The sequence below is a fragment of the Aulostomus chinensis genome, chromosome 19 (assembly GCF_037954235.1).
Source record: "Aulostomus chinensis isolate RoL2024-O1b breed Wild chromosome 19, RoL_Achi_v1.0, whole genome shotgun sequence".
Lineage (NCBI taxonomy): Eukaryota > Metazoa > Chordata > Actinopteri > Syngnathiformes > Aulostomidae > Aulostomus > Aulostomus chinensis.
Window position 1 is genome coordinate 1,982,670 of NC_141338.1, and position 20,244 is coordinate 2,002,913.

A 20,244-nucleotide genomic window follows, 5' to 3' on the forward strand; every position below is an offset into this window, starting at 1 on the left:
ATCGGTCCTTTCATTTATATGATGTATCATTTCGTCCTCATATTGACTTTCTTTCTTATCTTGACCCATTTTATTGTTGTTGCTGTTGTTGTTTTTACCATAGCTACACTGCAAAAAAGGGGGTGTCTAAAAACAAGATAAAAACGCTAAATCTGAGGGAAAACTTACTCAAAACAAGTGAAACTTTCTGTACACGCAGCAAGACAGTTTCACTCCACAAGATTTCATGAATTAAGATCGTTAAATCTAGAAATAAGATGATAGTGTAAAGTTGAACACTTAAATGATAAATTAACTCTAAACACAAGATGAATTATCGAATGTCTAAATCTTTTTTTTTTTTTAAAGCTTGGTAAGAACCAAATAATTTGCCCAAGTTCTTGTACCTGGATTGTACGGGCAGAAATTAGTGATACTTACGATATTTCAAATCGACATTGTCTTATTTTGACAGTTAAGTGAAAAATATTTTGAAAAGACTTGCTCAACTACCTCTTCCGTTAATGTGACGTCACCGTCCAATCCGTGTTTCCACTTCGGCAACTCCATATTCAAAAAGCTGGAGGCGTCACTGTAAGATCATTTAGCACTTTAGTTTCTTAATCGAGTTGTGTGTTGTTGTTTTTTTAAGAACATTTAAAACAGTTTCCTTTGAAATGAGACGAATATGCTGACGTCGTTTGGCGTAATTTGCAGAAATTTGACGTGCGTAAGCTAGCTGACTGGTATGTACCCAAGGCTGTTGACATCAAGCCCCAAACACCGGTGACGACGTCCCCGGGGGTCGGTGGAGAAGCACTGAATGAGAGGATGTGATGGATGGAGGGAGAGGACCGCCCCCATCACGTGGAAGAACTTCGGGAACAGCCCCGGCTTCTCTGTGCTGGTTATCCGGTAAACGTCCGCAGCAGATTGTTCACATTGTCGTTGTCTTCTCTTTTAATGTAAGCATCCGAAATCCGATCTGGTTCTCTTCCAGACTCCCCAGCTGAGTTCTGGCACAGCACTCCGGTTAAAAAGGTCAGTACAGGAGGGTCATAGGCAGGAAAAAAGATGAGGCCACAAGATTTAACTTGTTTCCACAAATTAATCAAAGTTGGGGGGGGGGGGGCAACGCCTCTTGGTTGTCATCATCCATATTGTTGGCTGGTGATGTGTTCAGGGACACGATGCCCCTCTGCATGGAAGCCAGGCTTCTCCTCTGAGCAGCGTCAGGATGGACGGCCCAGCTAAACCGTGGGTCAGAATTAACCCTCCAGTCCCAGCAGACGCGCCCTTCCCTGCTGAGGTGAGGTCAGAGCTGGTCAAAGCAAAGCTGCCGCCACTCAAATTGTCAGTAAATATACACGATGGTGTTTGTGTACCTCTGTAAAGTTCCCAGCCAATGACCCGAGCAGCTCCACCATCCAGAGGCAGAGGAGGGAGCTTCAGCTGCTGATGGCCGAGCTGAAGGACCGGGACAGGGAGCTGAACGTCACGGCGGCCTCCCATCAGACGCAGCTCCATGCCTGGGAGCAAGACCGGCAGAAGATGCTTGCTTTGGAGGAGAAGTGCTCCCTTTTGGAAGGTGAAGCAGCCGCAAGGACGTTTCCAAAATGACCAAAGTCCTTCTAAGCAAATCTGGCCTGTTGGCAGCCATCTTGGTTGGCTTATTCATGGCCTGGTCACACCGCCGTTATGTTGAGTGTTGCCTCATCAATGAATGCCAACTAAAACATCTGGTTTGTAAAACATCTGCGCACCGCTGTCGTCCATGTCGGTGATGTTTGTACAGATGAGCTGCAGAAACGTAACGAGGTGATCAGAGTCCTGACGAGACGCGTGTGGGTGGTCGAATCCAGGGAGAAGGAGGCCCGACAGGAGATCGGCGCCGCCCGGCAGCAGCTCAGTGAGCTTGAGCAGAAGCAGCAGCACATCAGCCATAAGTGTCAAGACTATGAGGTCAGTGGCGGCGATGTTACTGATCCCCGACGGAGAATCAGAGACACCTTTCTGACATTAACTCCACAGCATCTTTCTGCTGTGGACTGATTCTTGTGGTTCTTCAGCTCCAAGGTTCTGTTTCGCCTTTCAGGAGAAGAACCAGAGTCTCAACTCGACGGTGATGATTCTGTCCAATCAAGTCGGCTCTCTGCAGGTCAAGGAGGAGGAACTGAGTTCAATGCTCCAACTCAAGGTACACAAGACAGTTTTTGAACATCCTGGACATTTTCTGTCAGGTTTCAATTTCCAGACATAGACAGCAGAGTAAGAAATACAACTACAAATGCCACAGGAGGCTGATGCTTCCCAGGCGTTCCACTCGCAGATTTCACTAAATGGGATGTATAACTAGTAAATACAACAGGAAAGAGAAAATACATCAAGAGTTGTATCTCTGCACATTCGCCTGTTCACATGATCCACTTCTTCTCCTCTCCAGGACAAAGATGTGGCCGAAGCCTCCAGTCAGATCCTCCACCTCACCGGCCGCCTCCGAGACCTGGAGACGTCACTCACGGAGAGCCGCTCGCAGGAAGGCAAAGTCCTGAGAGACCTGGAGGAAAACAGACGCCGTTACAAAGAGGCCAGACATGATGTCACACACCTAAAAGGTGCGTGGTTAAAACTTTTTTCTGAACTATATTTATTTTTGGTAAAAAAACTGGTAAGCCGCATGTTTACTGATTCTTTTTCCCCCTCACTTACAAAACCTCCTGGGTTTGTTTTTTTATTGTTGTTGTGTGGCCACAAGGGGGCAGCAGAAACAAGTTGTAATCACCAACACAACGTTGACTCTGATGTGATGGACCTGTTTACCATCAGTTATGTTTCACCAGCCAGCTCTTCCTTCCTGCGGCAGACATCAGTCGTACCTCCGGCTGCTTCTTTAGTGTCTCTGCTGCAAATCTGAATAAACTGTAACTCCACTTGTCTTCGACTTGTGGCTCTGCTCACTGCCGCCAGGCTCTCTGCAGCCTTTAGTCTCCTGCATCCAGTGAATATGCTGTTGCCACCTATGAATCCTGCGAGAGAGATTCTTACTTTTGGTAGTGCAATAATAGTTGCCCGTGATTTGTTCAAAGAAAGAGGCAGTTAACTGTAGCGCCACGTCTCCTGCTGTGGTTACAGAGGAGCTGCAGCAGCAGGTAACCCAGAGCAGCAGTCAGAGGGAGGAGATCATCCGCCTCAAACAGGAGCTCCAGCTGCTTCACAGGGACCTGGCCCTCTCCGGTACGTCACATCATGTAGGAACGTTCCATTTACTTGGTTCAAGCTTTTATTTCTCAAGAATTAACATGACTCGTCATGTAACAATGGCAGAGCTGATAGACATTAAACTCAAAAACTGTATGGAATCTCGATCTTAGTCAAGGTGGGGATTGTGGCGCCCTCTAGTTACTGCTGAGGTAATTGCAGCTCTCGATCCCTCTGACCAGGGGAGGGAGACAGCTGGAGGGATGAGCTGCTGGAGCTCGCTCGCTCCAAACAGGAACGCACCATGTCAGAGCTGCGCTGTCTACGTCAGGTACGCCATCCCATAAACCTCCCAGAGGAAACACTCGCTCACAACTAAGACACTCCCTCACACTCACGACATGACTCGACACTGACTGACAACTGCTAGGAGCCGAGAAAATACCATACAGGAGCTCTGGATGTGTTGCTGGGGAAATCTTCAGCTTCGTCTTTCCTCATTCCTCCTGCTCGCCAGCCTGTGCGCTGACTCTCTGGTTTGGCAGCATTCCTCGCAGCGTTCCCGCAGAGGATTTACCGCCAGGGTCAAGTCCAGTAGCTGCAGTGACTGCAGCGAGTGAGAACAAATGTTACAAATCTCACTGGTGCAAAACACAAAGTGCAACCGAGGCTGATGGGGAATCAGCGTTAAAGGACCAAGAATCATCCAGACCATTTCAAACCGAGGCTAAAGTTCCAGTACAACACCACATGATGGCAAGTGTGCCTGTCACATTAGCACACTTCGCTAACGCCAGCTCGTGAGTGTTGAAAGACGCCTCACAATCAAATCAAGCTCTCTTGTTTGGTGACAGCCACAGGGTCACAAGATAAAACAATGTTGTCCTGCAGCTTCTCAAGACGCATTAAAAGGGAAAAAAAGCTTCAAAAATGTAAATGACTTTGAGTTTTTTTGCTTAGATTTATGGTTCTGAAGCGACTGAGGCAGGGAGGAGCGTCAGGCAGGTAGCAGACGTTTGGGCAGTGTGAGCTGTTTGAAACACGCCGATGTTTTTGGTTGGCTTATAATGAGTCTTTGGTTCAGTATCAACATCCGGAGCCGGTTCTTCCCCACTGAGCGCTCCATGTTTCTACAGTAGCTCAGAGGGGACAAAACTAACTAACTAACTAACTGTCCAGCATTTCAAGTTGGAAATGGGTTCAAATATCCGTTCAGTATGTAACAATGTTTCCAAGGTAATTACTGATGACACGCTGCACCTGAAGGCCACTTGAGGTTCCCTGACTAGCTTGAAAAAGGGGAGGGGCTATTCCAGCGGGTATAATCCACATCCTCACCACTAGATGCCAGTAAATCCTGCACACATGTCATTTAACAAGATCTCTGGTTGAGGACGGCTCACCACCCTAATGACACTCCATCCTGTATCCATCCAGTAGGAGTCGGGACATTTTACTTTGACCTCATGGTGGCGCTAGAGGAAAAGTTAGGCCCACCCAAGATATGTGACGTATCCTACAAAATGAAGATGCTCTTAATGTGTGTTTGGAAGTTCATGTAAATAAAGAAACTGATTTTCCAGGTGTGTGAGAACCAGCGGAACGACCTGCAGCTGCTGCAGCTGAACCTGGACAGCGCCCGAGAGAGCCTGAGAGAGAAGACCGGGAATCTGGGAATGTTTGGCAGGTTGAACAAAGACTCATCCCAAAGAGCAACACTGCTCAGATGTCACATGACCACAGCTGACCCATGTGAAGGTGTAAATATTCTTAATTAGTGGTGTATCTGTGTTCCAGCCAAGAGTTGGGATGTAGTTGTCCGGATGTCTCACCTTCGTCGGTCAGAGTGAAGACGGCAGGACCTGCTCGTGAGGTCTGTTCCCCCACGGCGGCGGCAGTTGCTGGTCTGAGACGACCTGTACACGGGGAGGCGGGGCTCCCCTCAACTCACATGACAAATGTGAGGTGAACAGTGTTTTTGCAGGAGCTTCAATTGTGTATCGCATTTAAACAAAAGTATTATCACTAAATTAAAGTGAAATGTCAGAGTGGTGAAATGAGAAGCTTTTTAGCTGAGAGTCGAAGCTTTAGATCAGGGGTGGGCAGTCATGTGACATGGAGGGCCGTGTGTATGCAGGTTTTCTTTCCAACCAAACACTTTAACAGGTGATTCCACTGATTGACACACCTTCAGCCACAGAAGAGTGTTAATCAGTGGAATCACCTGTTAAAGTGTTTGGTTGGAAAGAAAACCTGCATACACACGGCCCTCCATGTCACATGATTGCCCACCCCTGCTTTAGATGCTATTCCCTTAGGATTTAACTGCCATCCACTGGTAGTGGTTGGGAAGTGTTAGCATCAGCTAGCTCATGTCCAGGCTAGTTAGCTTAGCCCAATGACTGGTAGTGGTTGGGAAGTGTTAGCATCAGCTAGCTCATGTCCAGGCTAGTTAGCTTAGCCCAATGACTGGTAGTGGTTGGGAAGTGTTAGCATCAGCTAGCTCATGTCCAGGCTAGTTAGCTTAGCCCAATGGCTGGGAGTGGTTGGGAAGTGTTAGCATCAGCTAGCTCATGTCCAGGCTAGTTAGCTTAGCCCAATGGCTGGTAGTGGGTGGGAAGTGTTAGCATCAGCTAGCTCAGGTCCAGGCTAGTTAGCTTAGCCCAATGGCTGGTAGTGGGTGGGAAGTGTTAGCATCAGCTAGCTCAGGTCCAGGCTAGTTAGCTTAGCCCAATGGCTGGTAGTGGGCGGGAAGTGTTAGCATCAGCTAGCTCAGGTCCATGCTAGTTAGCTTAGCCCAATGGCTGGTAGTGGGTGGGAAGTGTTAGCATCAGCTAGCTCAGGTCCAGGATGCTGGTGTGTCCAGCAGGAATCCTCCTCCTCCTCCTCCTCATCATCAGTAGCAGCAGTCGCTCTTCTTGTCTTCAACAAACCTTTGGTTCTGTTGACCCAAGTTCCAGTGGAGCTTTGGAGGTGCTGCGTCAAATCACTACGCCCAGTCAGGAAAGTAGTTCCGGCTACGTGTCTGATTCTACCACTACAACGTCTCCTCATGTTAAACTGGTATTCAGCACCAAGGTTACACACAACCCTCCTGATATTAATGCAGGCAGAGACGGAGTTAAGCTAACACTTCCCACCCCCTACCATTAATAATGCTAAGCTAACTAGCCTGGGTCTGGACCTCAGTCTTCTGGCTCTTGGGGTGATGGAGGATGATGGAATATAATAAGAGGAAATATGTCCCAGTTCTCTGACATTGTTCTCCTTTCTCTGTTGCCAGGGCGACGATCCTCTGTCCAGCTCTTTCCTGCAGCAGCTGTTAGACGAGTCCCGGCAAGTTGACACCCACTCAGACCACTTGACACACCAAAGTTCTGGTCACACCACCAACCAAGCTATCAGCTGCGGGACCAGCAACTCCTTCTGCACCCACAAGTGCCAGCAGCACCCAAAACCCCCAGCAACCAAGGTGGCTGTCTCTCAGGGTGTGGTGTCCGGCGTTCCTCCGATCCGTTTGGGTGTGTTGACAGTGTCTTTGTTCTCGCTCCAGCAGACGAGTGAAACTCCAATCAAGGCCTGCCACTGCTGCTGCACCCCCACCCAACCAACCACCAGCCGTCATGTGACTGAAGCACAGCAGCCTCAGCATGAGAAACTCTGGAGTCGGACGGGGCTCAACGTGAAGTCCTCCCCAGAATGAACCCTGTTAGGGAAACAAATGCTTTTATTCAATGAGTCTCATTTAAATTTGATTTTGGTGCATCTGGTATTTAAACAGGATTTTTAATCGTGTGAGATTTTGAAGGCTGTATTGTTGTGTGTGTGTGTGTGTGTGTGTGTGTGTGTGTGTGTGTGTGTGTGTGTGTGTGAGTGAGTGAGAGAGAGAGAGGTGAAACCTGTCCTGCAGGGCTGCTGAGCTGGAGGTGTGTATTGTCGTTCCAGTTTCTCAGCCTCACATTGACCTGCTGACTCACAAGGACTCTCTGCTCATCATGTCACCGCTTTTTTGATAAAATATTTATACAAAAAAAAATACACGTCACATACATTTTTTTTTCCACCGGTGTGGTTTCACTTGGATGTTTTTACCCTCAAATTCTGATTGGTTGACGAGCTTTTTGACTGGAAACCGGATCGAACCCTTCTGGCGCCTGTCGCGGAGTTGAGCTGCGGGGGATTCGCACCTGAGGCCGGAGTCGGGAGGAGGACGATGAGTAAAACCAAGAACAAAACCGAGAACAAGACAGAAAAGGCTTTGGCCGCGGAGAAGGAGCAGTTCGGCAAGCAGCAGGTGAGGAGGTCTGACTTTCAGTTGGGCTTTTGTTTCCCCGTTGACGGACAAAAAATTTTAAAAAATGGAAATTTGATTCTAAAAACTGTGCTGAAGACATCAATATTCTTGCTCTCAGCCGTTCGCGTACAGTGAACACAAGTTAACGTTCCTATCCAGGAAGTTTGGTTATTTTACCTGGGTTACAAATCAAGTTGATCATTTGAATGTTAAAACATTCAAGAGAAGAAAAGTACACACACCGACCGTTTTATATTTTATGAGGTCAAATGTTTCAAACCTCCTGCATGAATTCTGCTTTACGGCAGGTGAGCTGCAGGGTCAGGGACCGTCAACAGGCTGCTGGAATGGAATGAAAAAAAAAGTTCAATAGTTTCCTTGTCATGTGACCCACAGACTCTGAATCAGTGGAGAATATTATTCCTACTCTGGACTCACGAGACACTGCTGCTCCTCAAACACCGTAACTGGAAATTCTTCCAAATCCAGGCGTTTTCTGTTGAAATGCGCACATAAAATGTCAGTGGCTAGAAAGTGTGTTTCCACTGACCCTTCAGACTTCCCCTCCCATCGGGTCACAGTGGTGTGTTACTCTGCTAGTTGTTCTGCGGGGCCCAGTGACTACGGACAGACAGACAAACGTTGATGGGTCTGGAGCTCTGTGTGTGGGTACAAGCGTCGCCGCTGTAAACGGCCGCCGCAGCAGCAGCCGAGTCCTGACGGCTCGTCTCTCATTCTCTTTCAGCTCCACAACATCAGCAAAACTCTCACGTCAGCTGAAACTCCACCCAAGGAGAAGTATGTGCGCAGTATCCTTTCCAAGCACGTGCTGCAGGTTGCGTAGGAGGAGACTGAACCAAATGAGCCTTGTACACTCGTATTCCAGAGATTCCTTGACAGATCGATGACATCATCCTGGGAACTCACAAGGAGGGCGGAGCCAGCACCTTCTGGTCCTACACCCTCAACCTGCCTCTGTCAAGCAACTCCATGATCAGCTGGAAGTTCTGCTACCTGCTTCACAAAGTGCTGAGGGACGGACACAGAAATGTGAGCTCAGACGTCTCGTTTGCTGGTTTTCACTTCTGTAGCGGTGAATAATCGCCTCGTCTCTGCCCGACCTGCAGGCTGTCCGGGACTCTCACAGGCACTGTCGCAACGTGAAGGACATGGGCGTCCTCTGGGTGAGCACCAGCCAGGACACGAGGAGTTTGATCACCAGTATCGGAGCTTGGTGGTGCTTCTCCCTCTGCTGTCTTGGATCTCTTGTTTGTGACCGAACGCGGTGGTCTGATCTAATATGTCCTCTGTTCTTCCTCCAGGGAAAACTGCATGATCGGTACGGCCACATTGTGGCCTTGTCTGCCAAATATCTCTGCCACAAAATGGAATTCCACGCAAAGGTAACTATTTACTGTGCGGTTGCTTCAACAAAATGTGCCAAAATGGAGATGCTCGAAGTGTAAATCCTTATTTCTCCTCGTCAGCACAAAGTCATCCCCGGCAACCTGGAGGCAACAGATGAGACTTTGGAGAGAGAAGCAGGAAATGACATGAACAAAGTGTAAGCTTTCAGCTCCAGAGCTACGACGCTTGCCGCTGAGAAGCTAACTGAGGAGCATCGCTCAGTGAATCTATAAGTGAAGAGCATTTTGTGGTTGCCTGCAGGCTGGATATGACCCAGGAGCTGTTGGACTACATGGATGCTGGACTGAAGATGGCGGACACTGGTTGGTTATTGGTTAAAAATATAGAAACGTTGACAAGAGATTTGTTGTCATTAAGACGAATATCGAAGACCATGCGTGTATCGCAGACCTCTCCTTTATTTTGATTTGGATGTGTTGTTGTTGATTAAAGTTTTCCGTCAGCTGGACGCCAACGGAGCGAAGCCTAACACGCCGGCTGGACAGTGCAGACTGACGCCTCTGATCCCGCTGATCCCGGACCTGAGCTTCCTCTACCACTTCTCTGTCCGGCTGTTGTTCAAACTCCACAGTCGTGAGTAACGACCACAGAGTTTGATTGACTACAGGAAACTTCACCTTGGCGCAGGAGTCCACTGTTCCCTCTGTTTTACAGGCATTTCTGCAGATGTTCTCCTCGGACATCGAGAGCGCTTTCGTGATCTGTTCACAAGGTCAGTTATCAGAATTTTTTTTAAAAGTGCTTGCAACCTTTTACTCTGTGCTAAAATTTAAAATTTTACATCAGAGAGCTCCGCCTACCAGAGTTACTGAGGATTTCTGAACATCAGCAAGCTATTTGAACGGCGGCTAACAAGCCACGCCCCTTTATATTTAGTCATTTAGTGATGCAGACAGCTTAAACACGACCGTCTGATCTCAGACATGTTTTTTTTGTACAAGTGAATGAGATGTGTTGATAAAGTCTGTCCGTGTTCTGCAGCCTCACCCAGTTCTTTGACCGAGCCAGAGAAATGGAATTCTTTAAAAGCGTCATCCAGATCCCAGACCTCCCAGATGTGAGTGGCAGGTTTCTGTGCCTGCGTCCACTTTTACTGACATGTGTTGAGTGTATGCTTCTGTTTGTTTGGCCTCCCCTTGAGATGAAATACCTACTTACTGACTACCACCCCCTGCTGGTGAGGGGAGTTGTTGCCTCTCACGCAGGCGTGGCATGAGCATGCTAGCTTTAGGGGTGTTTTGATCAATCAGATTATTTCTCAGGTCCTGAATTTGGGCTCAGGGAGAAGTAGGCTGGTGAAAGAAGAGATTAATGAAATGCTCCTCCCCCCTGGGACAGGCTCCTCCTAACTTCCTCCGTGCAGCTGCCTTGGCGGAGTATAAGAAGCCGGTGGTGGTGATGCCCAATGAGGAGCATCATGAAGAGGAGGAGGCGGAGCCACAACCAGAGTTTAGGGAAGCACCACAAATGCCACAGGTCTGCTTACATCCAAATCCAAATCCATGGAGTGAATGATGTTTCCATTTTTCATGTGCTGGACAAATGCGCTTTATTTCCTGGCAGTACTACTTGCTCAGTCAAATGGGTGCACCCGAGGCTGCAGTGGAGCAGAGGGAAACAGGGACAGAGAGCCTGAGGAGAGAGCTGGAAGTGCTCAAGCCAGAACTACAGCTCATCAAGACGGAGGTGAGACGGAGGAGGGCCTGGTGGTGGTGGAGGGGCCAGTCCAATGCTGCGGGACATTGTGTCGCTGTGGGATGTTCCCAGAGCCGATCCACCCTGGCACCTTCCCCTCTTCCAGTGCCTTTTCAAATCACAGGAAGGTCCAATATTTGAAAAATGCTAATTGTGTGTCAAAATACCATTTTGAAGTAAATAGTGCAGTACAGAAAAGTCCTGTCTACACGTCATCTTTTACAGCCTAAGAAAAAATCTTTGGTTAATCCCCAAATTTAAAAAAAAGACATTGCCCTCCACATTTTGCTGCGTCAGTCCAAGTACTTGCATAGATGCAGTTGTAGAACGTGCAGCTCTGACCAAGTGTCTTGGAATCCTGACACTGTGATACATTCTGGGATGGTTGTTATACCGTGAAAATGTCAGACACGGGCTGTCCTTACTTCTTTTTATTCAAATGAATACAGACTTATTTTGCCGTCCAGTATTTCACATCCTGGAGGTAATTTCAGATGAGTATTAAATCGGTTAATCCAGTTGGAAGTGTATTAGTGTCTTCAGTGTTACAGGGAAACAGGACTTCCTGCTTATAGAAGTTAAAGGGACCTTAAACAAAGCAGCAGGCCCTAGAATACAATCTTAATCCTAATCCTGAAAACTGGTTGCTGTGCTTAATATTTGAACCATCTGGTAAAATTCTTGTTCTTCCCGTCCAGGCTCAGAGGTGTGTAACTGAGCTAAAAGCTCAAGTGAACCATTTGGAGGCTGAAGTTGAGGATCACCGTACCCAAAAACAGATGGCCATGATGGACAACGAACGCCTGCGGATGGAAGTGGAGGCGCTACGGTGCACTAATGTGGCTAACGTCGGTGCTCAGATCGGATTCAAGGAAGCAGACAGTGAGTTTAAATCAGATTCTAGTGAAAGAGCTGTGAAAATGTTTCTGAACCTGACTGAGACGACGTGGTGCCACCGCAGGTAGAGCTCAAGCAGCAGAGCTCCGCTTCACTCAACTCAAGGAGAGGCACGCGGAGCTGGTGACCGGTCATGCTGACCTCATGAAGAAGGTGAGCTGCTGTTTTCTGTCGCACCTGAGATGGAATGATTGATACCATCTTCATGTCTCTACAGCCATGTGACGCTCCGACCATTTAGCTTGGTTTAGCGTATTAACAGCAACTGGGAGCTAGATTGGCTCTCTCAAAGTCTGGTTAGCTTAGCTTAGCATAAATTTAAAACAGGAGGAAACAGCTAGCTGCTCTGTGCAAAGGGGCTAAGTAGCTAGCAGAGACTAAAAGATAGTCTCCCAGCCTAGAAATGCACCCTGGGCAGAGTGGAATTTGTCATTTCTACATTTTGGTTTAATGGCAATAAAACAAGTTTTGGACGTAGTCCAACTATTAGCAATTTGCATATCTCAGCAATTAACATCGCATTTGTTTATTATATTTACACTTTTTTATTTGTATGCGTAAAAACACTTTGTCAAGCTTGAAAAGTGCTAATCAGATTTATAAATAGAATATTTGTTCTCTACTTAGGTTTTATGCTGAGTGTCAGCTGTCTACTCTGCAAACGCTCGGCAAAAAACCGAGTATTTCTGAAACTGAACTGAAACCCCTTTACGCGAGTCTGATTGTGATCGATTTTTAATTGGTTGTGTGTTTGCAGAATGCAGAAACGGTGAAACTGCTGAACAGCACAAAAACGGACCAAGATGAATCGCGGAGGGTCAAAATGCAACTTGAGAGCGAGTTGGAAAATCTTCGTCTGGAGAAAAGAAACGCAGTAAGAGCTCTTGACCTTTGACCCATAACTACCCCTTTATATCGTCTCATTCAACCAAAGAAACTCGGTGGATTTGAGGTGATTAGAGCAACACTTTCAAGATATCGCTGAGCTGCTTTCGTCTCTCCATCAGACGGCTCATCAGCATCAAGAGGTGGAGCGCCTGAATAAACTTCTTCTGGAGCAGCGAGCAGAGATGGCAGCCCTCCGCAGCGCGCTGGAGAGTAAGGAGATGGTGAGACTGGACTGCAGCACACACCCGACCTTTGATTAGCGGGCTGGGTTCTCCTGATATATGCTTTTATTTCCAGAATTAAGATTAAAAATGAAAGCAACTTCTTTCATGCCTCCAGTTTGCTTCTAGTGGTACAGAAATAGCAAGATATTGTTTTGAGGAGAAAACAATAAAACACCCTATAAAGCTGAAATAAATATCACTTTCACAACCTTTGAATGTACGAGAGAAGGTGAATGAAAAGATATTAGAAATAACTAGAAAAGTCGAATCTCCCAGGAGCCCCCACTTCCACAAATCTGGACACAAACATGAAAGCTTATTCTGACCTCGATGTCCTGAAAAACCTCTCAGTCATTTGAAAACAGCTGGCTTTATCTGACAGAGAGTTAGAATATTTCCTGACGTGTTTTGGGTGGAATCGTCCCAGGAAGGATCCCAGGCCAGCAGCAGCCTGGCAGCTCTGCAGGCGGAGCGAGACCAGCTGCTGCGCTCGGCCCGCGAAAGAGACGGCGAGATTTTCTCATTGAGGCAACAAACTCAGCAGCAGCAGAGCTCCCAGGACCTGGAGAGAGACCGGCTGAACCGGGAGCTGGAGGCCCTGAGGGCGCAGCTGCAGCAGCAGGTACAGACCGGCCGTCGGCCTCAACGTAGCAACCTGTTCACTTGTTGTTTTTGACTAAAAACTACACAAATATTCTTGGCAAGACTGTAGTTTTTCCACTACCTACTGTGTGAGTGTCACTGAGTACGGAGGCATATTTAAATAAAATGACAGAAACCCCCCAGAGATGCAGTTATACGGACATTTTTAAGTTGATTTTAGTGTTTTATTGACTTTATTGTGTGGCATCTTACAATATGAAATGTGGGATATAAAGTTTAAAATAATAATCTTTATTGTTATATAGTGAATATTGATTATTTCTCTATCCTTCTGTGATTCTTTTTTTATTAATTAGATCATTGAGACATTTTAAGCTTGAATTTTGTGGATTTTTTTATGTAGAAATGATTTGTACGTCCTCAGCTCACCATCAACGCTGAGCAGAAGTTAGAGATCGACAGGCTGAGACGAGAGCTGGACTCCACGCGAGCGGAGCTGACCCGGGCCACCAGCTCCCTGCAGAGCACCGAAATGGTAGCAGCGATTCCTCCTACTCTCTCCTCGCATCGTCTCCAAGGCCTCTGGTTGTTGATACTGATAGAACCCGTCTTTCGTTGGACAGAGTGGCACCCAGATGAGCAGCGCGCTCGCAGGGCTGCAGGCGGAGCGGGAGGTGCTGCTGCGCTCGGTCAGGGAGCAGGAGGCGGAGCTGAGCTCCCTCAGACAGCAGGCACAGCTGCAGCAGAACTCCCTGGAGCAGGAGAGGCAGAGGAGCAGCATGCAGCTGGGCAGCTTGCACGCTCAGCTCCAGCAGCAGGTGCGCAGACCTGGTCACTGCAAAGAAGGGACGCCGGTCATGATGTTGATGGGTTTTAAAAATCAGACTTTAAGACGTCGCTTGACACGTGAACACTAAACACGAGTACGGATAGTTAGTGAGACAGAACAGATACAAACACATGGATGAGGAGTGTGTGTGTGGGGGGGGTGATGGACAGTCTCTGACGAGTCTTTGTTCTTGTGAGAGCAGGCATGTCGGGAAGGAGAGCTGTCTCAGAAGCTGCAGGAGGAGCAGTTCTGTCTGCTTCAGTGTGCGGTGGTGGAGGCTGAGGGCATCATTCTGGACGCCGTGGCCAAACTGGACGACCCCATACACGTCCGCTGCATCAGTTCACCAGGTAGGATCATTAGTCATCATCATGGTCTCCAGTGACACCTGTGGACTGAGGTGTCCGTCCGTATCCTCACACGTCGCCACAGTTCATCTGCCTGAGGGCGTGATCAGAGGTGTTGTCAGCAGGTGACTGCAGGAGTGTAACGTCTCACCCTTCTCTTCATAACCTGTTTGTTTCCCTCCCACCAGATTACCTGGTGAACCGCGCTGAAATCACTCTGGGATCCATCGATAAAATGCAGCAGAGCCACCTGGTCTATCTGGGGAACAGGAACGGTAAGTGTGTGTGTGTGTGCGAGTGTGTGTTTGGGTGTGTGTCAGCACTGAGTGTTGAGCTGATACGATGTGAAGATATGTGACAGCGTGTCCTCTCCAGACGCCAGCGGTTTGCTGCGAGCGGTCACACAGTTCTCACACCTCACCGCTGACACCATTGTGAACGGAGCGGCGACATCTCACTCGGCTCCCATCGACCAGGCTGACCGTAAACGCCACACGCTCTCACTGCGGTCAACACACTCCACATCACGTACAAGCGGTCAACAATTCTCCATCCTGTCTTTGCGTCCCGCAGGTCTGACTGACAGCTGTCGGGACTGCGCCAATAACTGTCTTCAGTTCTTGAAGGATCTGAAGTTCCAGGCTAGTTTACAGAGAGCCGACCCTGCGGCCGTACGCTGCAGTGTTCAGCGCATCCTGGCTTTGGGACAGGTGGGGCACGCTTCAGCTACAACGGAGACAAACGCTCCAGATTTGTCACATCTGAGCCGCTGCTGTTGGAGCCACAAGTCTCCCTGATCTACTCACCAAACGTGGCCTCTGCTTGAGGACGGCGGGCTGATTCCACCTAGCGGAGCAGCTTTTATTCACATGTTGTCACCGTGTGTTTGTTGTTCAGGAGCTGCGCCCGAAGGGTCAGGATGTGCTGAAAGAAGAGCTGGGCAACATGGTGGATAAAGAGATGATCACCACGTCTACTGCCATCGAGGAAGCTGTGCTGCGTATAGATGTAAGCACACACACGCCCTGACAGAAGCAACAAGCTTGGATGTAATATCCCTCCATGAACACGCGCTCAGACGTGATCATACTCACCCGTTCACCTCTCTATGTGGACTCCTCGTGGACCCGCTACTGACAGAGGTGGCCACATCTGGGCCAGACCACCTCTGTTCCAGTCGTGGGATCCCAGGACGTGTTCGCGGGTTTCCGAGTGTGTGTGAGACGGTCTTATGATGACTCTTTCCGAGTTTGATATTTTAATTTAATTTAATTTTGACGGTGGGTCGGAGCTTCTCTGTCAGAAACAGGCGGATGCCCCCCGACTCTGTTCTGATTGTGTCAGAAAAGTCACACGTCCTCAGAGACGTATCTTTGTGACTGGACACACACACACACACACACACACTCTCACCTTTTCCATTTGTTTCTCAGGAGATACTCAGTCAGGCCAAGAGAGACACTTCTGGCATCAAACTGGAGGTCAACCAGAGGTGCGATGGAAACACACATCACCACAGTTGGATTCTTCTTCACTGTCTCACCTGTCGTCTGTGTCTCTTCTCTCTCTCTCTCTCGCTCTCTCGCTCCCAGCATCCTGGGATCCTGTTCAGACCTGATGAAGGTGAGAAACCTGCCTCGCCTCAGCCTTGTCTCCACTAATCTCATGTTTCGCTCCCACTCACGGTTTCTTCTCTCCAGGCTGTTCACATGCTGGTGACAGCAGCTACGGACTTACAGAAGGACATCGTGGAGGGAGGAAGGGTGAGTTGGTGTTTTATCCGTGTGACGCGGCAGAGAGATGACAAATGAGCCGGACCTCAGTACGGAGGTGGAGCTTAAATAGAAATAATAACCCAAAACTCTGGTGTTATTTAGCTGTCGTCTTTATTTTAAGAGCATTGTGAGTCATAAAAATGATGTTATTTGGTCTACAAGTTTCCACACGGCTCACAAAACTTGCCGTGGCGGTTGAGTCTCAGCCCTTTCTGATTAACGTGGGTTTGTCGGTTCCCCAGGGAGCCGCTTCCATCACAGAGTTTTATGCCAAAAACTCTCGCTGGACCGAAGGACTCATCTCTGCTTCCAAGGCGGTGGGCTGGGGCGCCACGCAGCTGCTGTGAGTACCAAATGCTCTCAGCTCATCCTCAGTTATTAGCAGTATCAGTGGATGAATCCTGGCCAGAACTGGAACTCTGCCCGTGTGTTCACATGGCGGTTGTCAGGGACTCAGCTGACCGGGTAGTGGTTGAAAACGGGACGTACGAGGAGCTCATCGCTTGCTCCCACGAGATCGCTGCGAGCACCGCTCAGCTGGTCGCTGCCTCAAAGGTAAAAACTGGATTTATATTCAGGTGATCTCACGTCCAGCGAGATGTCGTTTTACAACAGAAGAAATGATGACACATTTAGATGTGTAGGACAGTAAAGGTGTACTCACCAGAGTAATGCAGTAGTAATACGAGTACTTCCAGGTTATGCTACATTTTTACAGTTCTGTTCACACGCCCGCTGCTGTGGTTCACGTTGGTTTAGGTGAAGGCCGACCGCAACAACAAGAAGCTGTACGCGCTGCAGCAGGCGTCGCGTCACGTTAACGACATGGCTGCTGTGGTCGTCACCTCCACCAAACATGGGCAGCAACAGATCTCCGACCAAGGTGAGAGAAGGAGCGTCACCTAGCAATTTAAGATAATTCTGCTAACTTAATCGGCACGTGTCACTTCCTGCTACAGAAAGTAGGAGAGGATCATGTAGCTGCACAGCTGCTGTATGCCGTTTACTTCTTTCACCCAGTGTGGCTGCAGTAACTGTACTGCAGCTGTTAGACTCGTGTACTATGTCTGCCAGAACCTCCCTGTAACTACAACACTGGTGCTTCAACAGGGATGATGGACTTCTCCGGCATGTCTCTGATCAAGCTGAAGAAAGAAGAAATGGAGGCTCAGGTGAGGCGCCCGGACGTCTGTAGTCCTGTTCTCTCGGTTTCCTTTTGAAAAGAGAGCAGAAAGTTTGGTGTCTCAAGCGGTGAGGGGACAAACACGGTGTAGTCAGTCACTCAGTTACAGTTTCTCGTACTTCTGCTGGCGTTTGGTCAACGTGTTTATTTTCATGACCAAGCGCTCGACTGGGGGGGGGTGGAGTCCATCTTGTGTTTGCGTTGTAAATCAAGTAAACCTGCAGAACCCCAGTGTCCAGAGAGAGAGAATTAGATTCGTTCCCACAGGTAATGAAGATAATGAATAGATAATGAAGTCTGTTCCTAACATGTTACACCTCATGACCACAAATGAAGGAAATTTGGGAGCAATATCTTGTGGCTACCCCCCCCCCCCAAACCTGGAACCTTGGCCCCCAAGGGACACGAAGATTAAGATTTTGAAAAATGATGATTCATTTGCTGCGTCCTCAGGTGAAGGTGCTGCAGCTGGAGAGTCAGCTGGAGCAGGAGCGAGTCCGTCTGGGGGAGCTGAGGAAGAGGCACTACGACCTCTCCGGGGATGTTGATGACACGTCGGACGGAGCTGATGGCTTCCCGCCGCCGCCGCCGCCCACCTTACTCAACGCCTCGCCAGAATCTCAGTCCTATTCTCAAACGCAGCCGTACCTGAACACTCAGAGCTTCGCATCAACCAATCCGTTCACACCTGCTCAAACACAGCCCTTGGCACTGCCTCAGTCATACACACCAACACACACCTACACACCAACTCACACCTACACGCCAACACACACATACACACCTCCTCAGTCATACACACCTCCTCAGTCATACACACCTCCTCAGCCCTACATCCCAGCCCAGCCCTTCACACCCAACCTAACCCAAAGTTACCTGAAACCTCAGTCCTTTTCTCCCTCACAACCATCCAACCTCTCGCAGCCTCAACCGCCACCGCCGCCACAGTCCCAGGCCACGCCGACAACACAGAGCGCCACCGAGCCCAACAAACCAGCCTTAAGGAAACCAAACATCTTCACCAAATCTGGGAACTTGCTGAAGAATGCTGTGAGTGACATCATCTTGAGGTGCGATCAACCCGAGTTGACGGCGTTAACGCGCAGCTTTGTTGATTTCTGTTGCAGTTCAGACGAGAACGTGAGGCTGGAACGGGGGAATCTTGAAGCCTGACCGACGGAAACGATTGTACCTCAGCAACCAAACAATAAATGTAACAGTAACCTCATGCCATCTCTGGCTCTATTAAAGGTACTGTGTGTAAGCCGTGAGCTGAGTGAGAGGAGGCGGAGTTAGAGGACTCCCATTTTAATCTCCGCCCACTTTGCTTCTTGCAACCGTGTTTGGATGACTCTTGGAGCTGGAGACAATTAATCATGCTGAATTTTAAGCCTTAATCAAAGATAAGCAAGTTGCAGGTGTGTATCAGTACGTGTATGACGCGAACAGCGGAGTGCGTAATGGAAGACGAACAGATTAAAGAGCAGCAACAGAAACGATTCGATGAAATGGGAGGAGGCAAAAATCAGCACTACTGGCCAATGATTGTCTGTGAATACTTCTACGATTTCAATCACGAACACTGTAAGCTGAAAAACTCAATAAAAAAACCTGGACAAGCCACATTGCACGTGTCTGCATAAGTAAGGACATGAAGACGTGTGCTGTTGTCGAGCCGTCTCGGAGAAACCGAAGGTGCCTGCACGCAGGAAGGAACTTATCATCCGTTTTTGCCTGAGCCACAATCCGATTGAAAGAAAACTTTACAGGCTTAGATGCTGGTCAAGACCCTGCAGGGAGTGAGAGGTGGGAGTCACAGTCGCCCGAAAATCACACCATATTGAATTATCGTCACTTTAAAAAAAAAAAAACTGCGTTCAGCTCGTTCATGCAAACGTGCTGCTGTCAGTTATTCAAGTTGCTCACGTGATCAGGGAGAGGTTTTACTCCTGGTTATACTTTCTTACCGTTTTTTTAAATGTTGGCGATGGACGCCAAAATCCAAATGTCAAAAGTTTCTCCGTTGTGTTACTTGGAGACCATGAAGTGCTAGTTTTAGTATTGATGTAGTTTTCCTGCTTCAACTTTTCTCTTTCTCTTTCTTTTTATCCGTCTTGTACTTAAAAACCACAGAGGTCATCGTTGTTGCGGCGACTAAAATGACTCATAAAGCTCAAAGCTGGATATGTTCCGAATTTTTCAGATGACTAACAGCCCTCTGGATGGTGAGGAACTCGTCATGTGCTTCAGGCCGAGTTGTGAAATAATCTGGAGGCCATCTGAGCGTCTCCTAATGTCGGCGTGCAGCGACCTCGTCTGTCCCGTTATTTATTCCTGCCATGCGCAGCACAAACCCCAGTCACCCCACAGTGGAAGGAGCCACTGTGGAACACCCCCCCCCCCCCCCCCAAGGCCCAGAGAGCAGCAGTAGGAAGCTGGACCAGGATGACATGGAAAAATAACGGCCATCACTGTCAGAATAAGAGCACAATGTAAACCCCAGAGCTCAGCGGAACCAACGACTTGTGTCATTTTAATATGCTTATTATTCCCACATTGCAATGCTTGTTAGGCCTCGGTGACATTTGTAAACCTTTGTGCATGGAAGCTACATGTTTGGGACCCTGTGAGTGAATGTGGTCAATTCTACAATTCTACAATTTCATTTAGCAGACGCTTTTGTCCAAAGCGTCCATATTCTGGTGTCTTTATTTGCGGGCTTCAAAGCTATTAGAGAGTAGCCGGGCAGAATTCTTTTATTCAATTTGAATTTAAAGACTATGGGTGGGTTCTTTATTCATGTAACATACAGGTTTTATATGAAATATGTAGATTATCATGTAAACAGTGTATATTACCCCTGCTAGCCAGCTGATTGCTGTATGTATTTACTGTACAACTTCA

At 48.3% G+C, this 20,244-nt stretch overlaps 2 protein-coding genes across 6 annotated transcripts; both read left to right on the forward strand.

The window, feature by feature from the left end:
- Positions 1-505: 505 nt before the first annotated feature.
- Positions 506-7,138, forward strand: ccdc62 (coiled-coil domain containing 62). Of its 4 annotated transcripts, none has more exons than XM_086188351.1 (14): positions 506-573; positions 697-894; positions 980-1,020; positions 1,163-1,288; positions 1,375-1,567; positions 1,775-1,941; positions 2,075-2,176; positions 2,423-2,594; positions 3,112-3,213; positions 3,420-3,508; positions 4,761-4,864; positions 4,975-5,137; positions 6,461-6,649; positions 6,731-7,138. In XM_086188351.1, the coding sequence occupies exons 2-14, from the start codon at positions 816-818 to the stop codon at positions 6,878-6,880; spliced, it is 1,677 nt and encodes a 558-aa protein (XP_086044477.1). In that variant the 5' UTR covers positions 506-573; positions 697-815; the 3' UTR covers positions 6,881-7,138. The 4 variants fall into 4 exon arrangements, with proteins under 4 accessions (XP_086044477.1, XP_086044479.1, XP_086044480.1 ...); XM_086188353.1 differs by having other exon boundaries at positions 6,734-7,138; XM_086188354.1 differs by having other exon boundaries at positions 4,975-5,050.
- hip1ra (huntingtin interacting protein 1 related a) lies at positions 7,028-19,596 on the forward strand. Of its 2 annotated transcripts, XM_086188350.1 has the most exons (34): positions 7,028-7,471; positions 8,217-8,280; positions 8,379-8,521; positions 8,599-8,655; positions 8,794-8,874; positions 8,959-9,035; positions 9,140-9,201; positions 9,332-9,472; positions 9,554-9,611; positions 9,881-9,956; positions 10,238-10,375; positions 10,463-10,585; positions 11,293-11,476; positions 11,556-11,644; positions 12,249-12,365; positions 12,499-12,600; positions 13,031-13,225; positions 13,631-13,741; positions 13,830-14,024; positions 14,238-14,385; positions 14,571-14,657; positions 14,758-14,865; positions 14,956-15,092; positions 15,280-15,390; positions 15,816-15,874; positions 15,975-16,005; positions 16,083-16,145; positions 16,400-16,500; positions 16,607-16,712; positions 16,917-17,040; positions 17,268-17,329; positions 17,794-18,390; positions 18,468-19,146; positions 19,544-19,595. In XM_086188350.1, exons 1-33 carry the CDS (start codon positions 7,391-7,393, stop codon positions 18,504-18,506), a joined length of 3,867 nt encoding a protein of 1,288 aa, XP_086044476.1. In that variant the 5' UTR covers positions 7,028-7,390; the 3' UTR covers positions 18,507-19,146; positions 19,544-19,595. The 2 variants fall into 2 exon arrangements, with proteins under 2 accessions (XP_086044476.1, XP_086044475.1); XM_086188349.1 differs by having other exon boundaries at positions 14,758-15,092; positions 19,544-19,596.
- The last annotated feature ends 648 nt before the right edge of the window (positions 19,597-20,244 follow it).